Genomic DNA, 24418 nt, shown 5'->3' with positions numbered 1-24418 from the left:
ATTACATTAAAGCAACAGGCTGGCTGTGACATTGTATGCTCTGTGTAACACTTAAACACCCATAAATCACTCCTTCTGTCACTTTCTGGCGTCAACGTCATTGACTAGGATAGATTTCACGGAGAATTACGGAATTTAATCTCATGAGAAGGGTCATTCACATTTAGTGCAAGCATAGATAAGTCTCTTTAATTCTAGATGGAAACAGCAATAGGTATTATCCAATGTCGGAACCCACAACTTAACAAGTATAGAGAGATGAAACGTGCTTTTTTAAAAGAAAAAAGATGCTCAGAACTCAGCATCAAAAGTGAAAGTTTTTTCAGCAACTATTTGAACATGTTCAAACATTTACATTCAACCAATATTACAGGAAGGGAAGGAAAAAAAATCTCAGTAATATCTCGCCTTCGATCCAGATTCTACTGGCTAGGGGGGGATGTGAAAACGTGGAGCTCCACGTGCATCGCTGCCACACCTGCACTGCCTCGAAGGGGCCGACCCAGCGCTCACATGTCCCCTTGCAGCAGTACCAGGTAGGGGTCCCGATGGAGCATGTGGCTGTTAACATTTTAGGCCCTGAAGAATGCGCAGTCCCATCCCTTCCTCTGAGTGCCTGGTGACCGAAATGTTCTGCTGCTTCAGTATGCTGCACAGTGACCAGGGGCGGAACTTTGAGGCCCAGGTGTTTGGTGAGGTCTGCCGATGGCTAGACATCAAGAAAACTCAAACACAGCCATTACATACCCAGACTGATGGGCTGGTTGAACTGTTCAACCGCACCCTTACTACCCAACTTGGTATCCTGACTCCCCACTAGCAGCAAGACAGGGACTTGTACCTATCTCTGGTCCTGTGGGCATACCGGACGGCAGTCCAAGAGTCCACCAAGTAAACCCGAGCAGCCTTTATGTTTGGACGTGAGCTTTGAACCCCTGCTTTGACCAGTTTCGAGAACAAATCAGGAGGGTGCACAAACTTCCAGATGGGTCCCAATAGAAATTGGCCTGTGACACTATTTGCAGGGACAGAATTTTGCCCCTGGAGCGCAGGTGTGGGTCTACAGCCCAGAGAGGAAGGGCGGCCTCACCCCCAAAGCTGAAGAGTCAGTTGATCGGACCCTGTACTGTCCTTGAGTGATTGTCAGACGTCATGTACAGTTGCTCAAGAGGAACCCAGTGGTGGTCCTTCACCAGGACAGGGTGGCTGCTTTTCCAACAGTTGGCCCCGTTTCAGGGTGAACCTGCCAGAGGGCCATCTGAGTAGTTACAACAGCAGGTGCAATAAAAGAACACTTCCTTGTTAAAATTAAACTCCTCATCTCTTTATTGTCCAACCCATCTCAAGCTTACCACAATATTATGCCATCACATTTCTAGCAACTTGAGTGTAAACATCTTGTTGCTGGCTGAGAAGAAGACGGAAAGCGTCTCTTTCACACTGTATCTTAATACATAAATCAACAGTGAAATTCCACTTGGTGCTGTCTAGCTTATATCAGGTGAGTGTAGGGCTGTCTGACTGGTAAGTCATTGCGGATACAGATAGGTTGATCAATCAAAAGAAAAAAGGGGCGATTTCCTGTCTCTTGAGTCTTGACTCAAAACAAGAGATCAGAACTCAAAGAATTCTAAAACGCTATTTAAATTAACCTTATTAACCGATAAGAACCCACCATGAGACAGGTGTCACACGCCCTTTAAAGGTTCTGGAAAATTCCATGAAAACTTTATCCTCGATTTCAACTCATGAATTGTGACCCATACTTAACATCCTGGTGGGTCATGTGACAGGTTATGGGATTTATTCTTCCCATAATAACATTTCCAAGATGTCTGTGTGCCAGGTTACCACTACGGGCAGAGCTAGCTAAATTTAAATCGCTTGTTTTTGGTTGCTAAAGGAAAGATTCAAACCATTTAACACCCATTGACACATCTTTGACACATGGGAGTGTTATTTTGAGAAAAATGTCAGAAACGTGTTCTATATAGTCTGTTTAGTTTGTTTTATGTCCCCCATAATTTTCCTTGATGGAGAAATTATCCAGGTTCTTAACGCCCAATGTGATATACTGTATATGTCACATTACAGTGGGGAGTGGTATTTTGAAAAAAAAATTTCAGAAATGTGTTCTATGTGGTCTATTTAGTCTGTGTTATGACCCCCTTAATTTTCATTTAAGTAGAAATGGGTCCGGGTTCTTATGGGTTAAGTCCCAGAGTCCAGGAGATGGAATAAATATATAACCGGCTTTAGAAATGTTCCTATAAAGATATTCTTTAAAATATAAAGAGTGATGAGGATGGTGTAAGACTAAATTGGTTTTGGCCCATTTCTTTCAGCACTGAAACTGCTGGCAAGAAGGCAGCACTGATCTCTGATTCTAGGCTCAAATATAACAAGCTGGTCATAATTCATTCACAGTAACTGAAACCCAGTCACACCTTGAATCACATCATCAACTTTCATCAAAAAAAAGGGGGCACCCGCAATTGAACTGGTAGCCTCGTAATTTGCAGTCAAATGCTCAACCACTGAGCTTAACCCCCTGAAAAGGCTTCAAGCACTCACAAGACAGATACTGCTGTACAGGTCAGACAGTTGTGGGTGTGATCTCTGCTTCCTGACTAAATTCCACATGACAAAGACAACTTGGCCCGGCAGGCTTAAGGAAGTGGGCCGGAAATTCAGCCCATCATGTCAACCTACATCTGCTCTGCTAGAATAAGTAACTAAAAGCCACACCAGCTCCAGGGTGACTTTGTTTTTTTTTTATTATTCATTCTCTTTTCTGCACAGACTCAGTTTCGATGAGTATGCTGTATGCTGCAAATGAAAGCAGACCTTTTGTTTTACCATCAAAGTACTGTTAAAACAAACTTGATGCACACGATGAAGCCAGATGTCTGTAACTGATCGATTACAATAGAAACATCTGCAGTGATAATTTCAATGTTTGAACTTAATCAGTGTGTTTTTTTGCTATGCCCTTTAGGTAGAGTATCAGAATATACTCTGAGTAATTCAGAGCTCAAATCATTTATAAAAGTGAGGAAGCTGCTTTATCCTCATTTCAAAACATTCCAGACTCTTCATTTTGGACTTTCAGTCCAGTATTCCAACATGTGGTTTCTAAAGATTTCCATTGCTGTCAACACAGTAAGTCTGATGGCTAGTCGCTGCACATCATCCCATTATTTTGATGGCAGATGACTGCAAATGAAACCATTCCATGGGAAAGGCAATCATAAGTGTTTTTGCTTCGATCAAAGCTGTGTTTGAGAGACAAAGTAAGCACTCTGACAGTGTTTGCGGAAAGATGTGGCAAGGAGGTGTTCAGGAATTTTCACAGTGCTTTGGGGGAAAATTGCATCTTTGTGGAGCTGATGAAAAACAGAAAGAGGGGGAGCTGGGGAATGATAGATTTTCTGTAACTGTGACCAAACGGATGCATCTCCGTCCCATAACCAGGCTAGGATCCGTTTCATCATTATTCAAGAACACTTTTCTATGTGAAATGAGTGTAATTTAAGAACTAACCAGCAGTTAGATTCTCGGGATTATTCAAGCTTGAATAAACTTGATAATTTTCTTTGAGTAATCCTTTGTGTTTGGGAGTCTCTTACACAGAAGGCAAGTTTTATGACTTAGCATAGTTGTTAGTCTATATTACTGCGCAGAATTGCACAACCTGGCTTGTCTGCATGTACGCAAATACATTCCCACATTGTGAATTAGTAAAGTGTGGCCTGTCTGTCTGCAGTAGGTGTAAATAAACAAAGACACTCACATGTGACCAAGCATGTAAATGCACCTGAGAGTATGACACCAGCACGGGAGTGAAAAAAGAGTGGGCGGCACTTACATATAGACTAATGAGGTGGGTGGAGGAATCGAGGCCTCGTGTGCATGTCCGCTGGGACAAAGAGCCGAACGTGTCTAAGATACCTTTAGCTTTTATGCCATTGTGCATTTATGGTTGTATGATCTATTTGAAATATTTTGAATCTTAATAGCAAAATTGTACTAATCTTTCCAAAGTATAGACATTATAATTATGAGATTTGCAGAAGGCCTTAGATGGGGCCAAACTATTCTCTTTGAATCATTCCATCAGTTTTGTTGATTGATTGAAATGCCCAAATTTATGAACAAAACTTTTTGTTTGAGTGCTCACTTCCCATGATGTCATCACAAAGTCGCAGCCAGTAACAACAGCATCTGTGTCTACGTGCCAGAAAGTGGATTTCACTTGGTTTTCTTATCGAGACCTCATTGCTTTTTTGTTGTTTTAACTGCGACACAAGTGACTTGTAGAACTGCTCTCGTTTTGTGTTAATATTCCAATCTATTTAATTTCCTATTCCTTCTTATTTTCTAAATCCCTGTGTTCGCTCCTGCGTTACTCTGTACTTTGTTTTTATTTAAGAAATTGTTTTTTATTTGATTTATTGGGATTTTTTTCCAAAATTTGTATCTGTTTATCTTTTATTTCCTTTTATTTGTATTTTCCAACCTGATTTATTTCGCCATACAAATTGACACAGATCAGCCATAACATTATGACCACCAGCCTAATGTAGCATGTAGTCTTCTTATCCTGAGCTCTGAGCAGTCGAAGCATGGCCAAAGAACACCTGAAGGTGTCCTGGAGTGTCTTATACCACGACCTTAGCAAAGGATCCTTTGGGCTCTGTGGGTTGTGGGGAGGGTCTTTGTGTACTGGACTTGACTCCCATGGATACTATCAGATCCCATCAGATTGGTATTTGGAGAGTTTAGAGGTCAGGGGAACATCTCAGGCTCTTTGGCTTTTTAGCCCCATCTAAGCTGTTTTTGCTCAGTGCTTGTCCCCCTGCAGATAGCTGCTCGTTAGGGGAGTGTTGTTGCTGGATTGATCTGCAGAAATGTTTGGGTAGGTGTCAAAGTGAAATCCACGAGAGTCCCAGGATGCAAGTTTTCCCAGCAGAACATTGCATTGAAGCAAGATGAGTAGAATGTCATGGCTGATCGGTGTATTTCTATGTTCTGTTAACACTGTGCGCAAACTATTATAATTACTGATGAATTTAAAAAAGATATCATATTAAATTAAAACTAATATGAACATTGAAAAATAGATTTGAGTTCAATCTTTTTTACAATAAAAAAAATCTAAATATATAATTTGATACAGTAGTGGATGCTTTTCTCATGTCTGTACCCTATTCAAGCTTTATATTTATCAATGTATAGTGTATCAGTGGTCTCCTGTTACACGTGTACTCCCCCATCGTTTCTCCTAATGTCCTACACTGGCTTGAATGAATTCCTTGAGAAGAACTCTTGATCATTTTTTTTTTTTAAACCTTTCAGATGAGCAATCACTTGAGAAAATATTATACATAACTGGGTATTCTAATGTTGTGAATGTTGTTGATTCAGAGCGATGCTTTGAATTCTTGATGAGTCTTAGTCTGCCTTGAAAATTCTCACATTGATCAATGATGTCATGGAATGCAGAAGATAAATGAGAAACCTGAAAACAAAGCAAATTATTGCTTATCTGCCAAATCAGCTGCTTAAGTTTGAACAACATATTCATCACGAATCACTATACACCTCCGACATAATGTATGAAATCTAAATACCCAAAAGCCTTTCATCCAACCTGCTCATAAGGAGAGTACAAAAAACACTTTGCAGTCACTAATTTCATGTTGAAGCCTCTACTGTCAGCCAAGATCACTTAATCCTAAAGCTACCAACCCTAACCCTTCGACTGTCCAGACCTCTGCAGTAGCTGTCTGTCTCTGTACCCTCATTATAAAAAAAGATTTTGAGAGCCTGCTGCGCTCTAATCCCAAGGTTGTCTTTTCCAAAACCTTCCCCACACAGCTGCGCTCATCCTATTCCAGCATCTCTATCTGCCTGCAATTTCATTTCTCTGCATCAGAGAGCTTTACAGGGAGCTTAGTATCAACTTCACAAACAAAGACCACACCGTCAAATCCTCACAAACATGAGTTAGCATAATTTAGTTGGGTTAACCATCACAGAGGACCAATCAGCTGATGCACATTGCCACCGTTATCACTTTTATCAAGTCCCAGGATACCTAATCCCGTTCGAGGTGAGAGATTGAAGAGGTGAAGAGGAGAGAAACTAGGTGAAAGAGATCTGTATCAGTCCCCGCTATCAGATGTAGATGCAAGCGGCTCCACAACTAGACCTGCCGGTTTATCTATAATGGGCAATCACACTTTTGGAAGTCACCCAAAGCCACTCGGGAGAAGGGAGGCATTTATTATTTATACTAAATAATGTTTGCTACAGTCCCTCAGAACAACAATGCATGATAACTGATCTTAAAACTGAGCAGCTTTGTGCTGAAAAAGTTTGATGAAACATCCACTGCCTGCCCTATTGCTGTGCGCTACCAGTGTGTCAATAGACCGCACTTCTTCTGCGGTGACTTTTATATGGCCTTGGCTGGTGGCAGGGAGCCTCCTCAGTGGCAGACCACTAAGCCAAATTGATTAGATGAAGGGCCTTTCCCTTTTAAGGTGTCAACCCCCGCCTCCACAGCCAATCTCTCTAATGGTGTCCCAGCAACCCTCTTACCGCAGAGTTTCAAGGACCAAAGTCAAAGAATCAAGACATTCAGCACAGAGGCAGGTCAGTGGATGACTGGACAATACGTCGTTACACCGCAACCTTGACTTGGCTGGTGCTGAAAGTTGTGAAGGGGTCACGGTGTAAACAGAAAGATGACAAGCTATCTCTAGATATTTTTGTTGAATCTATGGATAGATATTGCCAGCAAGATGTGAAATATTAAAGTATCGACATCATCGACGCGATGTTGTGTAGTTTTCTGAGCAAGCCGAAATCACTGCCAACAGGGCTTCGTAACCTGTCAATAGCACCTGAACTTGTTTAGTCTGTAACTGGTGCTGAGCCTTAAACAAACAAACAGAAAAAAAAGGTCTGAGGAAGACTTGTTTTTTTTTTTATTATCCAAAAAAAATCCCAAAACAGTGACATGCCCCTGTGACATCTGCTGAAGGTAATTAAAACGATGTTTACCGAAGATCGTTAACATTTTGTCAGTTACTCTCAGGACTTAATTTGTCAGGACTTCCTCTGTTTGATCCTCTCTGGGAATACAGCCACCACTTCTGCTTTCTTGGGGGATTTAACACAGATGCCACCCGACATCCATTTCAGCCTCAAAAAAGTATCAAAAGGCTTCTGGTGTTGAACTATTTGTTCATTTCTAACAGGCCACTCCTACACAGTTAAAACATATTAAGTGAAAGTAACAAACCTGGCATCTCATCTCCAATCCAATTATTAGCAGTTTGACCTCCATAAAATGGATATCTAAAATGGGCTCCCAAGACGTTGGCAAGTGAAGGGTTGAGGACAGAAAGCAAACGAGAGGTAGAGTTTGGGACTTTGGGAATAGTAGGAGGGGGAAAACAATCAGTACGGATTTAAAAGATGAGGATTTTAAATAGTCACAATCCTCTGCCTTACAGCCCAGCTGTCAAAGGCACCGCTGCAACACTTTAATGTCTAATATGCAATATTACTGCCAGTAATTTGCTCATCTTCATCTCTGGGGGGACCATCGTCTGCCTGTCTGCCCGACCATATATGTTTTGGATGTCGTTCAGCCTGTTGCTTAAAGCAAAACGATATTTGAGGTACTCTTGAGGATACAGTATACAGGAACTCCTAAATTGGGAAGAGCTGGGCTATTATTATCCCTTTGTTCCTATTTCACATTTATAATTTTCCAGAGTCATTGTTTCGATATATAATTGTTACATCAACATGGAATGTATAGGAAGCAGTAGGCTCCTGTGTTATGAAACGTTTCATGAGCTGTGAGATATCACAATGGAAGAATGCACAACATGCTTTCAACTACAGAAAGGTTTTATTCTCATAGTTGCAGAAGGTCAACAGAGTCTTTCAATCTGTTCCATCATCATTCCATTTATCGATTACTTAATGTTTATTTTATATCTCTTCATTTCCCTGAATCGAGAGACGTTAGGATTCAGGATCTGGTCAGTGGATTCGTGAGAAAAGACATATGCATAGGGTAAGACTATGACCGGACAGCTTAAATCAACTAAAAACTTTCAAAAGCACAGCTTAGTGTCAGTCTAAATGTGCTCATGGGTTCCAGTTGTACCCAGAGGTCCAGTTCTAAAACCAGTACCCTCTAAGGAGCATAAATGGTCTTTCATGAATATTCTGTGGACATTTGTTTCATTTTAAAGGTATAAAGTCATCCCTGACGAGTGAGGGGAAGATAAATACACCTCTAATAACTTTAAGGTACAGGTTCAACTGTGGCGTGGGCCGCACAGTAGTGTGTTTATAGAGTTCAAGATTTCATTATTATCAGACTCACTGGAGAGCAGAGCAGACGAGGTGACCTCAATCTCACTGTTGGCTTGGTAGGGCTGGAAGGCCGAGGCTGAACTCATCTCACTGACAAAGGGATCTGGACTCTGTGTTCCCGTGGAGCTGGCGCTGGTGCCATCGCCTCCATTGTGTGGATCTTGCTCTTCATATACAGCAACCAACTAAAGAGGAGGGAAAAAACAAGTTAGTCATTTGATATTGCACAAAATTCAAGTAATCAATCGTTGTTTGGAGATGTGAATGAAATATCAGCCCAAATCATTTAATCGTGTCTCAGTATTGAGCACACAGTCTTGAGCCAGCTCTCATTTCTTTATATTCCGACAGGAAAGCTGGAAATGGATGCAGCGATTTGTTGTACATGTCCCAACATGAAGAAAAATACACACTGCACATTATGTGGAGATATATGTTAAGTTTTCAGCGGCTAGCTCTTGAGAATTACCTTGTTGGTGCACAAATACTTTTTTATACATGTCAAAGTGGGTCATCTTTGGCAGTTTTTATTAGACGCACATAAAGAAATGGTAGCAAATCACAAGTCTTTGTGGCAGACGACAAAGTGCCTGTCGACACAATTTAAAATTGGTTCTTTGCCAAGTTATTTGTTATGTGAATATGCAACACCGGTTCTTCCATAGAGTTAGGTACTTTTTCTTTTCCTCTTGAATGATTTATGGGTCAGTGTTAAGTGGCTTAACAAGCAAAGAAACTAAATGCATCCCTTTGAAAACAGGAAGGTATAAGGCCAGGACTGAACCTCTGTAAAAAAAAAAAAAACAGCCAATGTGCAAAGCCTTGAGAACTACTGTTCAAGACCAAGAGAAGAAAAGAATGAAGGCTGTTAGACATTTTTGCAAAGTACCAGGGTGGCTCCAGTTCAGCAGAAAAAGCAGTCATCGGCAAATCAGAAGGTTGGCGGTTCCATCGCCGCTTTCCCCAGAGCACATGTCGACGTGTCCTTGAGCAAGTCACTGAACCTGATGTTGCCTCAAATGCATCCATCGGTGTGTGAGCGTGTGTGATGAATAAAGAGCACTGCGTAGCCTGTGACACCGTACAGACCATGAAGTGCTGTAATGCAGATTGTAATGTAAAAGCACTTTGAGGAGCCAACTACACTAGAAAAGCACTATATAAATACAGTCCATTTTACTGTAGAGCAACACACATATGCATAGTCTAGTCTCGTAAAATCTGTAGCTGTGTACTGTGGCGTGCTCTGGGTTGCTGGGTTTTTTTCTTCCACAGTAAGATGCAGCTCCATTCCATCAAAGGTGATTTGTTGCAATGCTTCCCGGTCTAGAACTCCCCGTAGCACCCCATAATCATCCGAGTCTGACACACCACTCATTTTCTGGACCCTTAGCAAGGGAAAGAGAAGAAAGAGGAGTCTGGAGTGAACACAAACTCAGTGTCCTCCTTTACTTGAATAAAGAACATTGCATTAGCCAGTGAAGGTTATTGGACATGTGAGCTAATGCTTTCCTTAAGGCTCACAGACTGAGGCACAAAAAGACAGTGAGGTGAAAGCGAGAGCGAGGCCGTGAAATAGTGCAGAAAAAAACGTTGTAGCAGAGTGCAGGTGGCAGTACCAAGTAGCTTTCATTTCCAGCTGAATCTGTTGCCACACCTCTGATTTCATCCACACAGAGCAACCGCACACAAGTGGAACGATGCTAAAGACGCAGGACGGAACATCAGTATGTATGTCAGAGAATTAAGAAGAGTTGGGTTTTTTTAATGTCTTTGCGCTACTTGAAAATTTATGTTTCTTTGTGGATTGAACAACCCATAAAGAAAGCATTAGTCACAGTCAGGAGCAAACAGCTTTCATGTATACTACATTATAATGATGTGCAGGTAAAAATAGCTCATGTGTTTTTCAATATATTTGCGACTGTATTTCTTATCATCTCAGCATAAGGAAAACTGTACATAAACAAGTTTAGAAGTACCTTCTCTTCTGTTTGACTTAATTTACATGCAGAATATGAAACTTGAGTGTTTATGAGTTTGTGCGTCTACACCTGAATTTATGTCCCTCTGTGAGTATGCCCATGTGTTAAACAGCTGCAGTAATTCACAGCAATATCTCTGCTGGCTTTGCACAGTTAAAGGATGCTGCTTTTTCCTTAAGATGTTACACTGCATCCCAGTGCCAGTTCTGAGACGTTCTAAATCACTGAGTGCTACTCTCATTTTCTTCCAATCACGCTCCCTTCCAATCTTGAATTTACATTTCTCAAATAGTAAGGTTTTATCACAGATCTGCTCTGTGAGGGCAATCAGAAAGGAAAGAGATCAGCTACTATAAAATATGAAATATCCTGCAAGTTTGCTTATTGGTAAATTCAACGACATGAAAGATAAACCCCCACAGTGAGATGTATCCAGACTCTCAGATTCTTTTGATGATATTGTGTACAGTAGATGATGGAATATTCAAAGTATTCCTTTGTGTTTAAATGCACTGTTAATCGTCAAAATTAGGATGAACAGTATGACTTATGTGGACATAGCCCAACGCATTAAGAAGCGGGTTTAACACTCAAGACTCATTGCAATTTTATTGATTGCAAAAATTCTGAGAAGTACATCTAACAAGAAGGAAGAGTTGTTCCCTGAGCTATTTATGCTATAGCAGAGATGGTGCGAGCCGAAGAATCGAAGCAATCTGGCCCCCCATTCGTATGTTGTGAGAGCAATCAGGAACTCAACAAGTCTGTGCCTGCCAGTTGCTCATTTAGAGAAGTGGTAAATACTGTTCTTGGTGTCACAGCAAAGTGTGATTTTTTTCTTTTTTTTTTTTTCTTTTTAATACGTTCCAAATCCCTCCAATTAAGTTCACTTTCTCATGGCTTGCATTCTTCAACTACGTGCTTTAGAATAACTACGTTCGTATCAGACATGCACAGCTAAACTCATTCACATGTCCCCATAATCCTCATCATAAAATCAGTCTGTATTCATCCTGAATTCAATATTTATGTGCTCTTGAAAGTGCTCGTTCACCCCACTATACCCCAAAAGACACGAAGAGTTCACTCTTTTAAAAAATGTTCGTGTTTTTTCGTAAGCTGGGGATAAAAACATCCAACGACTGTTACACATCCAACTTATAAAGCCACACAGAAAATGCAATAATCCCCTCATGAGCTTGTTTTCTCGTTTTCAAGCCGTACACACCAAGCCTATTTTTTTGCTCATTACGTTTTTGATCTGTTCACCAAAGGTTCAGTTCAATTAATACCCAATTAAAGTTTTCAAGAGAACGAGTGTGGTTGAGTTTAACTTAAAACGGCTTTGGAAACTATTTGAACTCAAATCAGAAAGACGGATGCGGCTGCCATAGCAAATTTATGCTGTTCATAAATACCATTTGTTATTTGGAAGTGCCAGTTGCAGTTAAAACAGTGCTCACAAACACAGAATGCTGTTTGAAACAGCATTAAAACCCCAGACAGGTAATATTAAGACACTGCTTTGCAAGAAAAACAAAACAAATAATGTGATCTGTGGAGATCAATCCCTGCACTCTGGTCCTCAGAAACCAGAGACCCAAAATACACTCATGGGACATCATGGGCCACTGACAGAGATGTTTAAATTGATACAATGGCATGGCTCAATAGTTGCTCTCTAGCTGTGGGAAACCAAACCAGTTCTGAGACAGTTCTTTATAGAGCTGATTCTGAACTGGTTCTATATTTCCCTCCATCCGGGAATTGGTCACAGCCACTTATAGAACTGAGACCATTTTGTTTTGAATTCTCACACTCTTTCCCTGTGAGCTGCTATGCTGCGGGTTTAAAATAAGTTTAGAGAGAAAGTAGAAGAAAGTTGTTCGGTGATGCACAGACGGTAACAGCATGGCTAATTGAAAAGTGAAGTCGCACCTGAGGCTGAGCATTTGGAACTGATAGAAGGGAGGGAGAGAGGTTCAGAAAGAATTAGAGGATGCCACAATAAACTGCACAAATCTAAACCAAAGTTAGGGTGAGTAAGAAGGAGAAGGAGACCACATTACAGACCGAAAGTTGAGGAAATGTTCCAGTTTCCAGTCTGAGGATAAACTTCAGAGCGATTTGAAAAACCTATTTAGCTCCTACCTGCTTCAGTTGAGAGAAGCGTGCAAAAGAGAAGAACTGGATGACTCTTATTTCATGGATCTCTCTCCCTCTCTTTCCTGTATTGAGCTACAACATTACTCCTGCCTTAAGCCCCCAGAGCAAGGCTCCATTCTGCCACTTTCAGCCTGTTCCACCGACTGTCACAGCAGCTGCCAATCAACTGCTATCTACCTTGAAGCCTCAGGGCTGCCAGAGAAAGGTAAGAGCAATGGATGGGGGAGAGACGGTGATGAAGAGGTGAGAAGAAGTGAAGAAGCAGCAAAAGAAAAGATAGAGCCAGTTGAGTCCAGGCATGTATTTGGGATTCGGCATTTCTACATCTTTAACGAAGAGAGTAAGGATATGTGGCACCAAGAAATATCATTTCAGGAACGCCTTTCATGTTGGCGTCCTTTGATCTCCTTGCAACTTTTGGCAGCAAGATCAGGAAGAATAAGAGATGGAAAGGAAGTTGATGAGGGGAAATGAGACAGTGTTTTGACAACTTCTCTTAATGTATTTTCTCCCCCTCATCCAATGAATACGCCCCTCTACCTCTACCAAAACCTCTGATCTGCCAGGTTGCCCAGACATTAGGATTGGCAACAATGCAACGCAGACGTCTGAAGCACTCACAATTGACACGGCAAAAATAAAAAGAGAGCAGAGGTGATCCGCAGTCATGGGGCAGTGCCGGTAGTACCAACAGCGGCATGGAATGCATGGTTGCTCCATATCTGCCACAACAATTTTTCAGCAGCCAAGTGGAAGAGATGGCTGACAAGAGTCTGTCCACTCAATCCACATCTTGAGTGACAGAGAAAAGCGAAGGTTATGAGCGAGGCTGCATCATTCTGTGAATATTTCATACAAAACAAAAGGTTTTGCTCTAAACCACCCCATTCCAAAGTGAAAACTCACCGTGCTTAATTATTAGATAAGGAGTAGCCAACTTATCTGATTCCACTGCCTTTTTCCCTCTCTTCTGTTTCTTTGTGTGAAAACACGAGCTGATGCAAAAGTGCGTCATATTTGTTTTGAGATTAAGGCTCTGATGGATCAATGACATTTGTGTTAAGTCGAGCAATCCCAGAGGTAACTTTCATACATACAGTGTGAATGAAAACACAAACACACACACACACTCACATCCACAGACAGACAAGGTTTTTATCTTCTCTCCCTGTCATTTATCATCATTTTATTGCAAGGGTACCAGTGGCACAAAGTTATTATAGGTGCTGTGGTGGTGGAAACAGCAAAAGCCACTCACTCCACCAGAAAACTCCAAGGACTCCAAACTTGTTGAGTAATGGCTATGAATGACACATCCCTCATGCACACAACACTCATCTATCCATCTGTCTGTCTATCCATCCATTCACCCCAATCCTCAAGGAGTCATGAAAACTCCAAGTATCCATCAATTATGGCATCACATGAGTACACTGTTGGATCACACATGCGTCCCCATAGAAACACTGCATGTCCTTACTTATGACAATAACCTAAGGGAACTTCAAATTTAATTAATTTCTTTAAGGGGACTTCAAATGTAATTAATTTCCTTTATTTCCGGTAACAAGAGTGGAGAGCCTTCTTCCTAGAACTCGAAAGTTATGGTTGTTTTTAATATTTCATTATTCCTTCCGTCCATTATTCCTCACACACCATCAGTCAAACAAACCAACAAAGTGCTTAGTCCTGTATTTTTCCTGCTCATTAAGACCATCAAATATTCAGAGTATGATTCTCTAGCACTTTGGCCCATCGCTAACATTCCAGATAACCATCACACAGCAACCGGCAGCTCTTCAGAAGCATATGCATATTTCAGGTGCTGTCACATGAGGTTGATGCAAAGCAACGCGGCTCCAAAGGATGGCTCGCTAACCCAATACCTGAAATGATGACACGGGAGGAAAGAAGTTTCTGTTGGATTAAGTGTGTTGATCAGCTGGCATAGTGTGTCCGTATGTTTTGGAGTTGCCCAGCTATTCAGCCTCATTGGCAGGAAATAATGCAAAAAGTGCAAAAGATCTTTGATGATGTTGAATGATTCTTTCCTCCAGAGGGCAATGTAGAAACTAATTTGCTGAAGCATGCACAGTATCTGTGAAAGATGCATCTAAAGAATTACAATCCCCTAAAAAGGAGATGACTAGTTTACACTGCTCCACTTGCTAAAATGTTGCTTTACTTTTAAAGGAAGGTTGTTCCAGAGGTAGATTTACCACTATAGGGGAAAAAAAATAAATAAATAAAAACACAAGGTGGGAGGAATGGATGCAGGAATGGATGCAGAGGCGGTGAGGAAATATACAGAGCACGCAAAGTTTAACCAGATTAGAGACTCAGCCCTTTTCAAATCCACAAGGCTAAGTTCTCGTCCGCCTCTGAAGTTTTCCTCCTGCGCTAGGAGAAATGAATTCACACATATTAGGCCGCCATGTGTGAGTGTTACCTACGCCGTGCTGACACAAGGTAAAATTCCCACTCTGCCCCCAACACACTCTTCTGTGTATATTAACGCCTTAAAACCTCCGGCCACACAGTACATACAATTCATCCATATTCAGCCCTGAGACATTAAAAAAAAAAAAGAGAGACTTTTTTGAGAGTAAACAAAAGACCTTTGCTGTTTTGAAATGTATGAGTGACAAAGAAAAGGCAAAAGGAGACAACAATAGAAGGAAAACTGATGATATATTGTCAAAAGCAATAAAGTAAAAACAGCAAAAGTCCATCAGAAAGAAAAATGCAGAATAAACATCTTAGATTAGATGTTCTTTTAATTTACTTTGTACAACAGCTTTCACAAAAAAGAGTAAATTGAATTGGTGCCACCTTTTTATGCCAGTAATATCGCTGTTTCAGCAGAATTGTTCAGGGCACCTTCAGGTGTCGTACACCCTGAAATTGGTCTGAAAGAAATGTAATCATGAAAATGAACCTGCCTGCTCTCTGTCTTCATCCCGTCCACCTGGAGCACACTGCACGTATGATGGCTTTTATCCCCAGCCCTGGTTCACACGCACAACAACAGCCTGACGTTTTTCTGTCTTGGAGTTAGCGTCTGTGGATTTTTCTCAGTTCAATCAGCCACAGCTGCAAACTCTTCCTCGTTCGTTCCCTTCGGTATACTCTGTATTGCTCTCAGTTTCTGTCAGATCTTCACCGTTACCATCTTCTAGTCATTCCCTGTAGTTCTGTTCATCACTCGTCTGTTTTCAGCCTCTGGTTTGAATGTACCTCAGTTTTTGTTTTCTCAGTTCAGTTCATGGTTTTCCAGCTTTGCCGCATTTTTTCTTTCTGTTTTTCTTGAAACAAATCTCCCGTCGAGTTCCACAAGCCTCCGGTTTGCTATCTGCATTCGGGTCCTCTTCTCTCCATCTACGAATTTTAACACTTGGAGCTGCGCTTGCAAATGCGTCCAAAAACAATGTGTAATCATGCGTTGGCGCACTTACTGACATACACACACAGAACGCAGGTACACACAAAAATATGGAAAGTCGCAATTTGTAGATGAGCGTTCTTCTCCAAAAGCAATGCAAATGATTCTGGTTTGTCATTGCCCTCAGAATATATCCGTAACGTTTCCCTTCATTCAGAGGCAGAACATTGTATGTCAGCTGTTTAGCTCTCATGTGTTATTTGTTCATATACTCTCATCACTCAGGCAACATCTGCTTTACAGCTAGTGAGGAAAGATCTTGAGACAAATTGTTCTGTGACACCAACAGCTCACAACTGAAATTCTATTTTGGAGAGCTAAAAAGCTTCCAATGAAGCAGTGCAGGAATCATCTTGACGGAGACCTTTCTTATCTCAGATAAAAAAAAAAAAAACATTTCAAAATGCCTAAATCTCAGGAACATTAATTCCAAGATAAGCTTCTTTGAAATGTGAATATTTACCCCATACGTGTGCTATATTTGCCTCTTCACAAAAGAGCTATACAGGAGGTTTTATAGCTAAATCTATTCTCTGAAAGGAAGCCAGCAGGAAAGCTAACAGTGTGAAATGTGAGTCTGAGAACATTCTTTAATAAACATGTTGAAGTTAGGAATAAATTGCTGCCATATTAATGTTCATATACGTCCTGCGTGGCCGCCTTTTTGTAACCTGGGATTGCAGCTGGTGCCTCGGATCACCAACAGATGTTTATCAGCAGTCTCCTTAACATGCACAAAGAGGAAATCACTCAGAGTACACGTACAAAAAGACTTCAAAAAACAAATACCTTCATGTGCTGAACTGCTGAAAGCAAAACCTCACTTTGAATATATTACCAGTGCAACAGCAACATTAAAAAAAACGCTTTGGTTAGTAAGAACATCAAACATAAAAGAAAGTGATGACAAACTTACAGAGGCATGAATTAGTCTTCTCGTTGGATATAAAGCATGCTGACGATATCATGACAGTGTGTTTCTTGAAATGTTCACCAGACTGAGCGGTACAGTATCATTTTCGCTAAAAGACACATCAACTGAATCTGATCAAAGTTTCTAGGTTACATGGATCGTTACTTACGAGGACTTGTGTCAAGGGTTAAAAACTTCGGTGACTTATAATCAGTGGTGGGCAAAGTACTCAACTTCAGTACTTGAGTCAAAGTAGTGGTCAAATCTCACTCAACTACAAGTAAAAGCTGCTCTGTACAATTTTTATTCAAGTTAAAGTACTGAAGTACGTACTTTTTTAGTACAAAGTACATTTTCTAATATTAGTACATTGCTGTATTATTTTCTGAGTGCTTTTACAGAACCATGTAACTCTGAAACCACCTGATGATGTACTGACATGTAGAACCACTCTGCCACAAAAAGTCTGTACCTCCTTTAAAAACTGTATTGTATACTGTATTTAAAACATCCCCACCCAAAAAAACAGGAGAGCCTTTTTTTTTTCCTCCCCACACATTCACTGTGGAGTAGAAGTTTACTGTTGAGTTCATTCCCGCCAACAAACTACAACTCTGCTTTGATGAAGATCAGGTCACACAACACTCTCGTAGTCTCGGCAGAAAAAAAACAGCCTCGCAGCCGCATCCACTTTTCTGCTGAGACTCCAGATCTTTTTACACCACTCTGGTGTGGCCAACTGCATTTTAGGAAAGAAAAACAGCAACAGCGGATTACAAAACCTAAAAGGAACGAGTTACGACAAGCTGCAAAGAAATGTAGTGGAGTGAAAATCACAAGTTTCCAAAAAAACAGATACTCTAAAAATGTACTTAAGTAAAGTACAGATACTCATAAAATTACTCAAGTAAATGTACTCCATTACTGTCCACCACCACTAATAATACAGAAACATGTAGGGAGTGTTAGATTTTTGAAGACATCTCTATATGAATCTCACAGTAACTGAATCATTTTGAGATGATTTTAGTATAAGAGTTTTAAAAAAAAAAGCTCTGCAGGGAGATCTAAAATTCATTCAGAAATGCACGATAGCAGAATATCACACATTACACTGAAATTGATTTGTGACACGAGCAGAGCCGGTGTTGGACCATTTCCACCAGAGAACTGAGCGCATAAGCAAAGACCTCTAATGATCCCATCAGTTGTCTCAGCTTGGCCCCGGATGCTACAAATTGAAAAAAAGTAAGGCTGCCATCTGGTTGCCAGCAGTTTGAGAGATATGGGCTGTATTCAGAGAAGAAAACTCATCATACTATCCTTTTTTTTTTTTCATTTAAGCTCGAAACACCAAACAGCAGCAAATCCAGGTTACTTTGACCTTTTTAACTCCAGAAAACTCAGAGAATTGCTCTGACAGGAACCCGCTGTACGTTTTTGCAACACACAGTGATATAACCTAATCTAGAAACAGAAGAGCAACAAATCACTAAGCTGTGTGTCACATTCTTGCTCTTTGAAAGAGAAGTTGAATATATGAGCATCTAAAAACGTACCGCAAGGGAAGCAAGACATTGCATCAGTGGGGGCTGCACTCTCTGTTCCTTACCAGACACACAGGTTCACACACCAGAGGTTCTTGTTACGCACACATACAACCTGGTTACCATACTCCTGCCTCCTGCCTGTCTTTCGGCTGAGCGGCTGTCCTTATTATGCCACTGAGCTGTCAGCTTGTCAGTCGGTATGTCAGGTGTTCAACCTGACTGCAAATCAACAATTAAGATACAGTTAACCGGGGCAACCAGCTGGTCAGCTGATAAATAAGCCTGGGGAATCTAACCTTTTACTAAATAACAGAGCTATTCGAGTTCGTGAGCCGAGAAGTGTTGGTCTATTTTCTACCAGCAGTCACTCAATAGAATATTGTACCAGTGACCTGTGAGCCAAAGAAGTGGTGACCCAGCCAGCCTGTACACCAACCAGTGACCAGTCAGCCAGAGGTGAAGTAGCCAAGTGGAGTTAAACACCACAATGCTGGCACTGGACTGAGCAGAGACAGCACTGACACCCACAACACACACACACACACACACACACACAACTAGCCTGTGGGGACAGCACTGTCATTATCTGCCATCTGCAGGCCTGAGTGGCTGTAGCCTTGAGGCAAGAGGAAGTGAAGAGGAGGGAGGTAAAGCAGGGAGAGAGGATGCTTTTCTTTATGTGTGTAGGGGTAAACGCACAATATGAGATGCGGCACGCTCTCACAAACACGGTAAAACACACCGGATGACAACAAAAACCTGGCCGTGTTCCCATAAGCGGATACACAGGCCCTGCTTTGTCAGGGAGAAGCGTAAAACCATTGTTCGACCTGAAAGGAGCAACACCACAGCATGGTCAACAACAACAAGCTGACAGAAACACTAACACGCGTGTCTTTGTGTTAAGTGCGCACAGTTAGAACTTAAGGACTGAGGTGCAGGGGAGGGTTTGTAGAGCAGGGACTTGTAGCAGGGCATGCAGAAAGTAAGAAGGAGCTTTCTGCATAAAAAGACAGCTTATCCTGTACACATGGCTGGTGTGTGTGTGTGTGTGTGTGTGTGTGTGTGTGTGTGTGTGTGTGGGTGTGTGTGTGTGTGTGTGTGCGTGCAGATGGCTTCAAATTCTGCTTCTTCTCAAATACAGGGCATGTCAGCACACTAACTGATTGCTGTTTTCCATTCCAGTAAAATTGTCCTAAATCATATACTAAGAGATGTGCTAGAAGTATGTGGAGCAAATGCTTGATTTATAAATGTTTACTGGAAAACAAGAAACCAAATGTTTGCTTTTTTTCCTACAGGTGCGGCCAGGTATTCTGCAAACCGCAGCTGTTCTTGTGTTGCGTCGCCTGAATTGTAATAACAAGTGTATGTCTTGAATCTGCCTTCACTGTCTGTTGTCCCATAATCTAATCTCTGCTCTCATCTCGACATTTAAAGTTACACATGTGAACGGCATATCTTCATTTTTACTTTTTCATTGGATATTTCAGCCTACAACAAGCTTGTTCACTAAAGTGTGCACACCCGGCAAAAGAGGTCCATGCGCTATCAACGTGGGGTCCCCCTCCCCCTCCTCAATAACACCCCCGCACCCTCTCGTATTTCCAACTGGGAGAGTGCAGCAGAAAAGCCTTCTGCTGTGATGCGTTTGTGTGGGGAGCAACTGTGTAAAGGACCTGATCAAATTGTCCGCACTTTGGGTGAAAAAGGCTTGAAACACGGCTCGATGAAACACGACAGCCAGAATGAAATCAACTCTACCCTGTTCGCTACAGATGACAGCTCAGATCTCTCACAAATGGCTAAACTTATGCCCCAAACAAACCCGTATCATATATTCCAAAGAGTGCAAAAAGATTTCGTTTATTTGACCTTCTTCATAAATCTTGAATATCTCATTTGGTCCCTTATCCTCCTCTCTGTCTCCTGACAAGCTTTTGAGTGCAGTCAGGCTCTCAGCTTGTCCTCTCTGTTATTTCCAAGGCAGGTTGGCATCTTTGCAAGGCAGCTTGTGCCCTCTAGTGCATTTCACACTCCGAGTGCTTTACAAGTAACAATTTCTTTTTTTTTTCCCCATCTCCTCTTTCCTGCGCCTCGACGTGAACAGGAAATAGATGAAAGTCGCGGTGGTGAGATGTTGTGCTGTCAGAAGATATTTTGGTACGTTAACTGAAATCTCACACAGAGAGGTGGGACCACTGAACGAATCTGAATTTAGCCTCATAAAACAGTTACCGGGGAGCTCGGGAGTCCTCCAGCATTAAGATGATCAGTAAGCAAATGCATCTGTACACTCAATGTAGGAAATGAGGATATAGTGCGCCACACCCCGTGCATAATGGGACTTTACACAATGGGGTTGGGTGGGTGGCAGGGGGGTATGTCTGGGGAGTGCTGCTGAACTGCTGTAACCTCAATTATTCAGCATTAGGCCCTGCTATTGATTTCCTGTTGGATCGACTTACTGAGTCCTGTGCATTGGGACAGTGACACGCTATAACCTTTGCAGGCGGGGATCGCTAAGAAGGACTGGATGGATGGGAGTCTGTTATGGGGAGAGAGAAAAGAGATACAGATCCACAGGAGGAAAGGAGGGTGTAATTAAAGAGTGCACTTATCAAGACTGTGATAGATGAAGATGTCACAGTTCATGGGCGAGTTAGTTTGTGAGAGGGGAGGGATCTCGTTAGTTTGGCTTGGCAGCCTTGGAGAGAGAGGGTGACATTGCATAGAGGCCAGAGGGTTCCCATGACTGGGGCTCCTGCTGAGGGCGGAACAATATTTATGTTTGAAATGAAAACTCATTGGCTGTCAGATATGCAAGGGAAGAATAATTGTTTGAGGTTATGGGGTGTTATTGCTGGGGTTGAGGATCTGAGGGAGTTAAGACATTTCCTCGAGCATTCACCACTATGCAAGCGATGCTCAGAGAAAACTACACAACACAACCTTACCAGGCAAAGTCAGCCTTGATATTTCTCACACTCACCGTAACCATCGTTAGCAGTGAATACCCACTCACATGCTGACGATGCAAGAAATCAACACCGTCACCTCTTTGATAAAAGAGGGATAACATCGGAGGCCTAAACCTGGTCTGATGTATTACTTATTTCCCCAGTGCTGGGCTGCATAGTCGGATAGGGGTCCGTTTCCAAACAAAACAGATGGCCAGAGTCACATTTTGGGCAATTTCTCCTCGGTCCAACCTTGAGAAACTGTGCGGGGCCAAACAGAGCACAGATTACGGCTGAGCAGGTTTGAACGTTTAAAACTTGGAGAGCCTGGCAGAGCATATGCTCATTCAAAGAAGCCGAGGTAGAAGTGGAGGTTTATATGGAGGTGCTGAGATCTAGAATGTTAATGAATTAAGAAAATAAATATTTGATCTTATCAAAATGCCAACCTTTCTTATCTGATAAAGCTGTCGCTTTTTTTTTTTTCAGGCTTGTTTAAAACTCTGCGTTCCGTGTTTGAAGAAGCAGTTCATCTGCGATTTCTATTTCTATTTGATATCATCAGCAGGCTACACTGTGGTCTTACACCTGATTGCAACTCCCACAGTGTGCAGTTGTGTTTTAATATCAAATAAAATGCAAACTTCCTATTTTAGCCCAGACACAAGGCGAGCTATGCCGTGACTGGGATTCTTTAGGCATGTTCACTGGGTTGTGTCAGCTGAATGTGGGTTGTTGAGGGATAAACAGTATGAGACTGGGTGTCTTGGCAGTCGGACATTTCCATCGGGGACTCTACTCGCTCCTCGTCATCAACACTTGCCAATACAATATGAAGTAATGAAGTTTGTTAATGGTGTATCTCAGAATCATGATTTGGAGCCCCTCTGTGTTCTGGAAACAAGTCTGCCATCATCTATTTGTGCTGTTTTGCTGCATTTGCTAGCTACCAGTTTAAAATATCTCACAATGATAGCAAGTTCCACAAATCATCCAAACACCTTCAGGGGGGTTGTTATAGAAACTGTCAAGATTTGGCCACGAGTTTGATACTTATCAAGCTGTTGTGAGCGTATCAGTGTGGAGAGAAAAATAATTCAGATACACAACACACACGAAAAAAAAACAAAAAAACTTGCAACACAGAGGGTTGTATCATAACACCAAAGGCATTTTCAGCCATGGGATGATGAGGGCGATAAAGCGAGGTAGATGAAGAGGTAAAATAAAGATCAATGCTTCACATGATGGCAGAGCTTACACACAAAGTGACAAGAATATAAATCAAATAATGGATCATACTGTCAGACGCTGCCAGGGGTGGTGATAAGAGACGTTGTTCTTCCTCTCTTCACTGTCCACAACCTCAGAGTGAACAGTTAAGAGTTTCGGTCCCAACTTAAGCCCCATACACACACGTCGCTGCTATTTACTCGCTCAGCGAGTGAAGTCAATAGAATGTCTATGTGTTCACGCGAGGCGGGTAGGCGAGGAGAGTACAAGCGATGCGATGTGGGCGGATTCCGAGATGAACATATTTCAACTTCGAGCGACGCGAGTAAAACGAGTAGCCAATTAAAATGCAGAATACAGATTATTGACAGGTGACGTTCCCCCAGTGTTCTCCAAACAGTGGCCACCCAACTTCTACACACCAAGTCAGCAAAAGCACCCAAGCGAGTGGCGAGTAGGCGAGTGAGCGAGTAGCGAGTAAATAGCAGCGACGTGTGTGTATGGGGCTTTAGTCTTTCTTATTTTTTTCCCTTTCTATTAATTCAATCATTTATTTTTTGTTTATCCTTAGTCTTTTTTTATTTCTTAGTTTTTTTATTTCTTATTCTTTCGACTCTGTTTAGTGGTCTCTTACCTCAACGGGTCCCTCTACCTTTTCATGGCTTATTTTAAAACCTGATCCAAACCGCATCCATCGTGTGGACATTACCATGAACAAAGAATCTCGGTTCTCTGTTTGAAAATGTGTCTATCTATAAGAAAATCCAGAGAAGGTTGACTATTTTAGTTACCAGTGTTTGCAAACTATGAAACAAAAAGTGAGCTTTTCTATGTTTTATTGTTAAACCGAAGTGCTAGCAGACTTAATATTTATATATATATATATATATATATAGATTAAAGAAACAAAGGGAGGGTGCGAGGGGTGTGAGGAAGTGATTCTGTTTTTGTTTGTATATATTTCTTTAGTGTTTTTTGTTGTTGATATTAGTTTACATGTTCAGAAACCCACTGTCCAGCTTACCCACTATGGCAACTAACTATTGGAATAGCTGGTTACCACTCACTTAGGGGGGGAAAAGCAACTGGCTACATGCATGGTGGCTCTATCCATCCATCCATCCATCCATTTTCTATACTCGCTTAATCCGTCGGTCGGGTCGCAGGGGGGCTGGAGCCCATCCCAGCAGTCGTATGGTGGCTCTAATGAAAGATAATACGTATATCACCAGTTTCATCTGGTCATGGACCTGTTGTCCCCATCTCATACTCTCCCCTAATTTTTCTGTCATTCTTCCGCTGTCAATAGTCAATAAACACTGCGAATAGAAACATGATACCAAAACTTTCCAACTATTTCTTTTAAATGACCACTGTGGGTCTGAGCAGGTGTGATGTAATGCCAGACCAACATGAATTTGTGCAGAAAGAGACTCTCCACCCTCCGCAACACTAAGGCAAGTGTTTCTGGCCAGAATGACACAAGCCTGTTCCGTGTCACCTCCATGCCAACACCAGCTGGAGATCAAGCGTCTACGATGCTCTATACACAGCTGCGAGTCTGAGGGAATACTTGAGGAAGTAGAGCATGCTTCAGGAGCCAAAATGTCAGTTCCTCCTGCAGGTGGACAGCTGATCTCCATAGAAAATAGGCCTTGGCAGACGGGGAAGGCAGCAGTGTCTTAGGGTGCAAAAGAGAAGCCTCCCAAGAGCATAAGCTCCCCCTTCAGAAGGTGTGTAAGCTGCCGCTTTGAAGGAATCGAATC

At 41.8% G+C, this 24418-nt stretch overlaps 1 protein-coding gene across 7 annotated transcripts in view; it reads right to left on the bottom strand.

The window, feature by feature from the left end:
• LOC142370262 (partitioning defective 3 homolog) overlaps positions 1–24418 on the bottom strand; it is a 333677-nt gene that overhangs the window by 222162 nt on the left and 87097 nt on the right. For all 7 annotated transcript variants that reach the window (XM_075452746.1, XM_075452747.1, XM_075452752.1 and 4 more), the window contains exon 3: positions 8414–8588. In XM_075452746.1, the coding sequence (XP_075308861.1) occupies positions 8414–8588 (175 nt within the window). The remainder of the gene's footprint in view (positions 1–8413; positions 8589–24418) is intronic.

This window comes from Odontesthes bonariensis, chromosome 20, assembly GCF_027942865.1.
Source record: "Odontesthes bonariensis isolate fOdoBon6 chromosome 20, fOdoBon6.hap1, whole genome shotgun sequence".
In the NCBI taxonomy this organism is placed as follows: domain Eukaryota; kingdom Metazoa; phylum Chordata; class Actinopteri; order Atheriniformes; family Atherinopsidae; genus Odontesthes; species Odontesthes bonariensis.
Note: the sequence above shows the minus strand (reverse complement) of the source record. Positions and strands in the feature narration are given on the sequence as shown.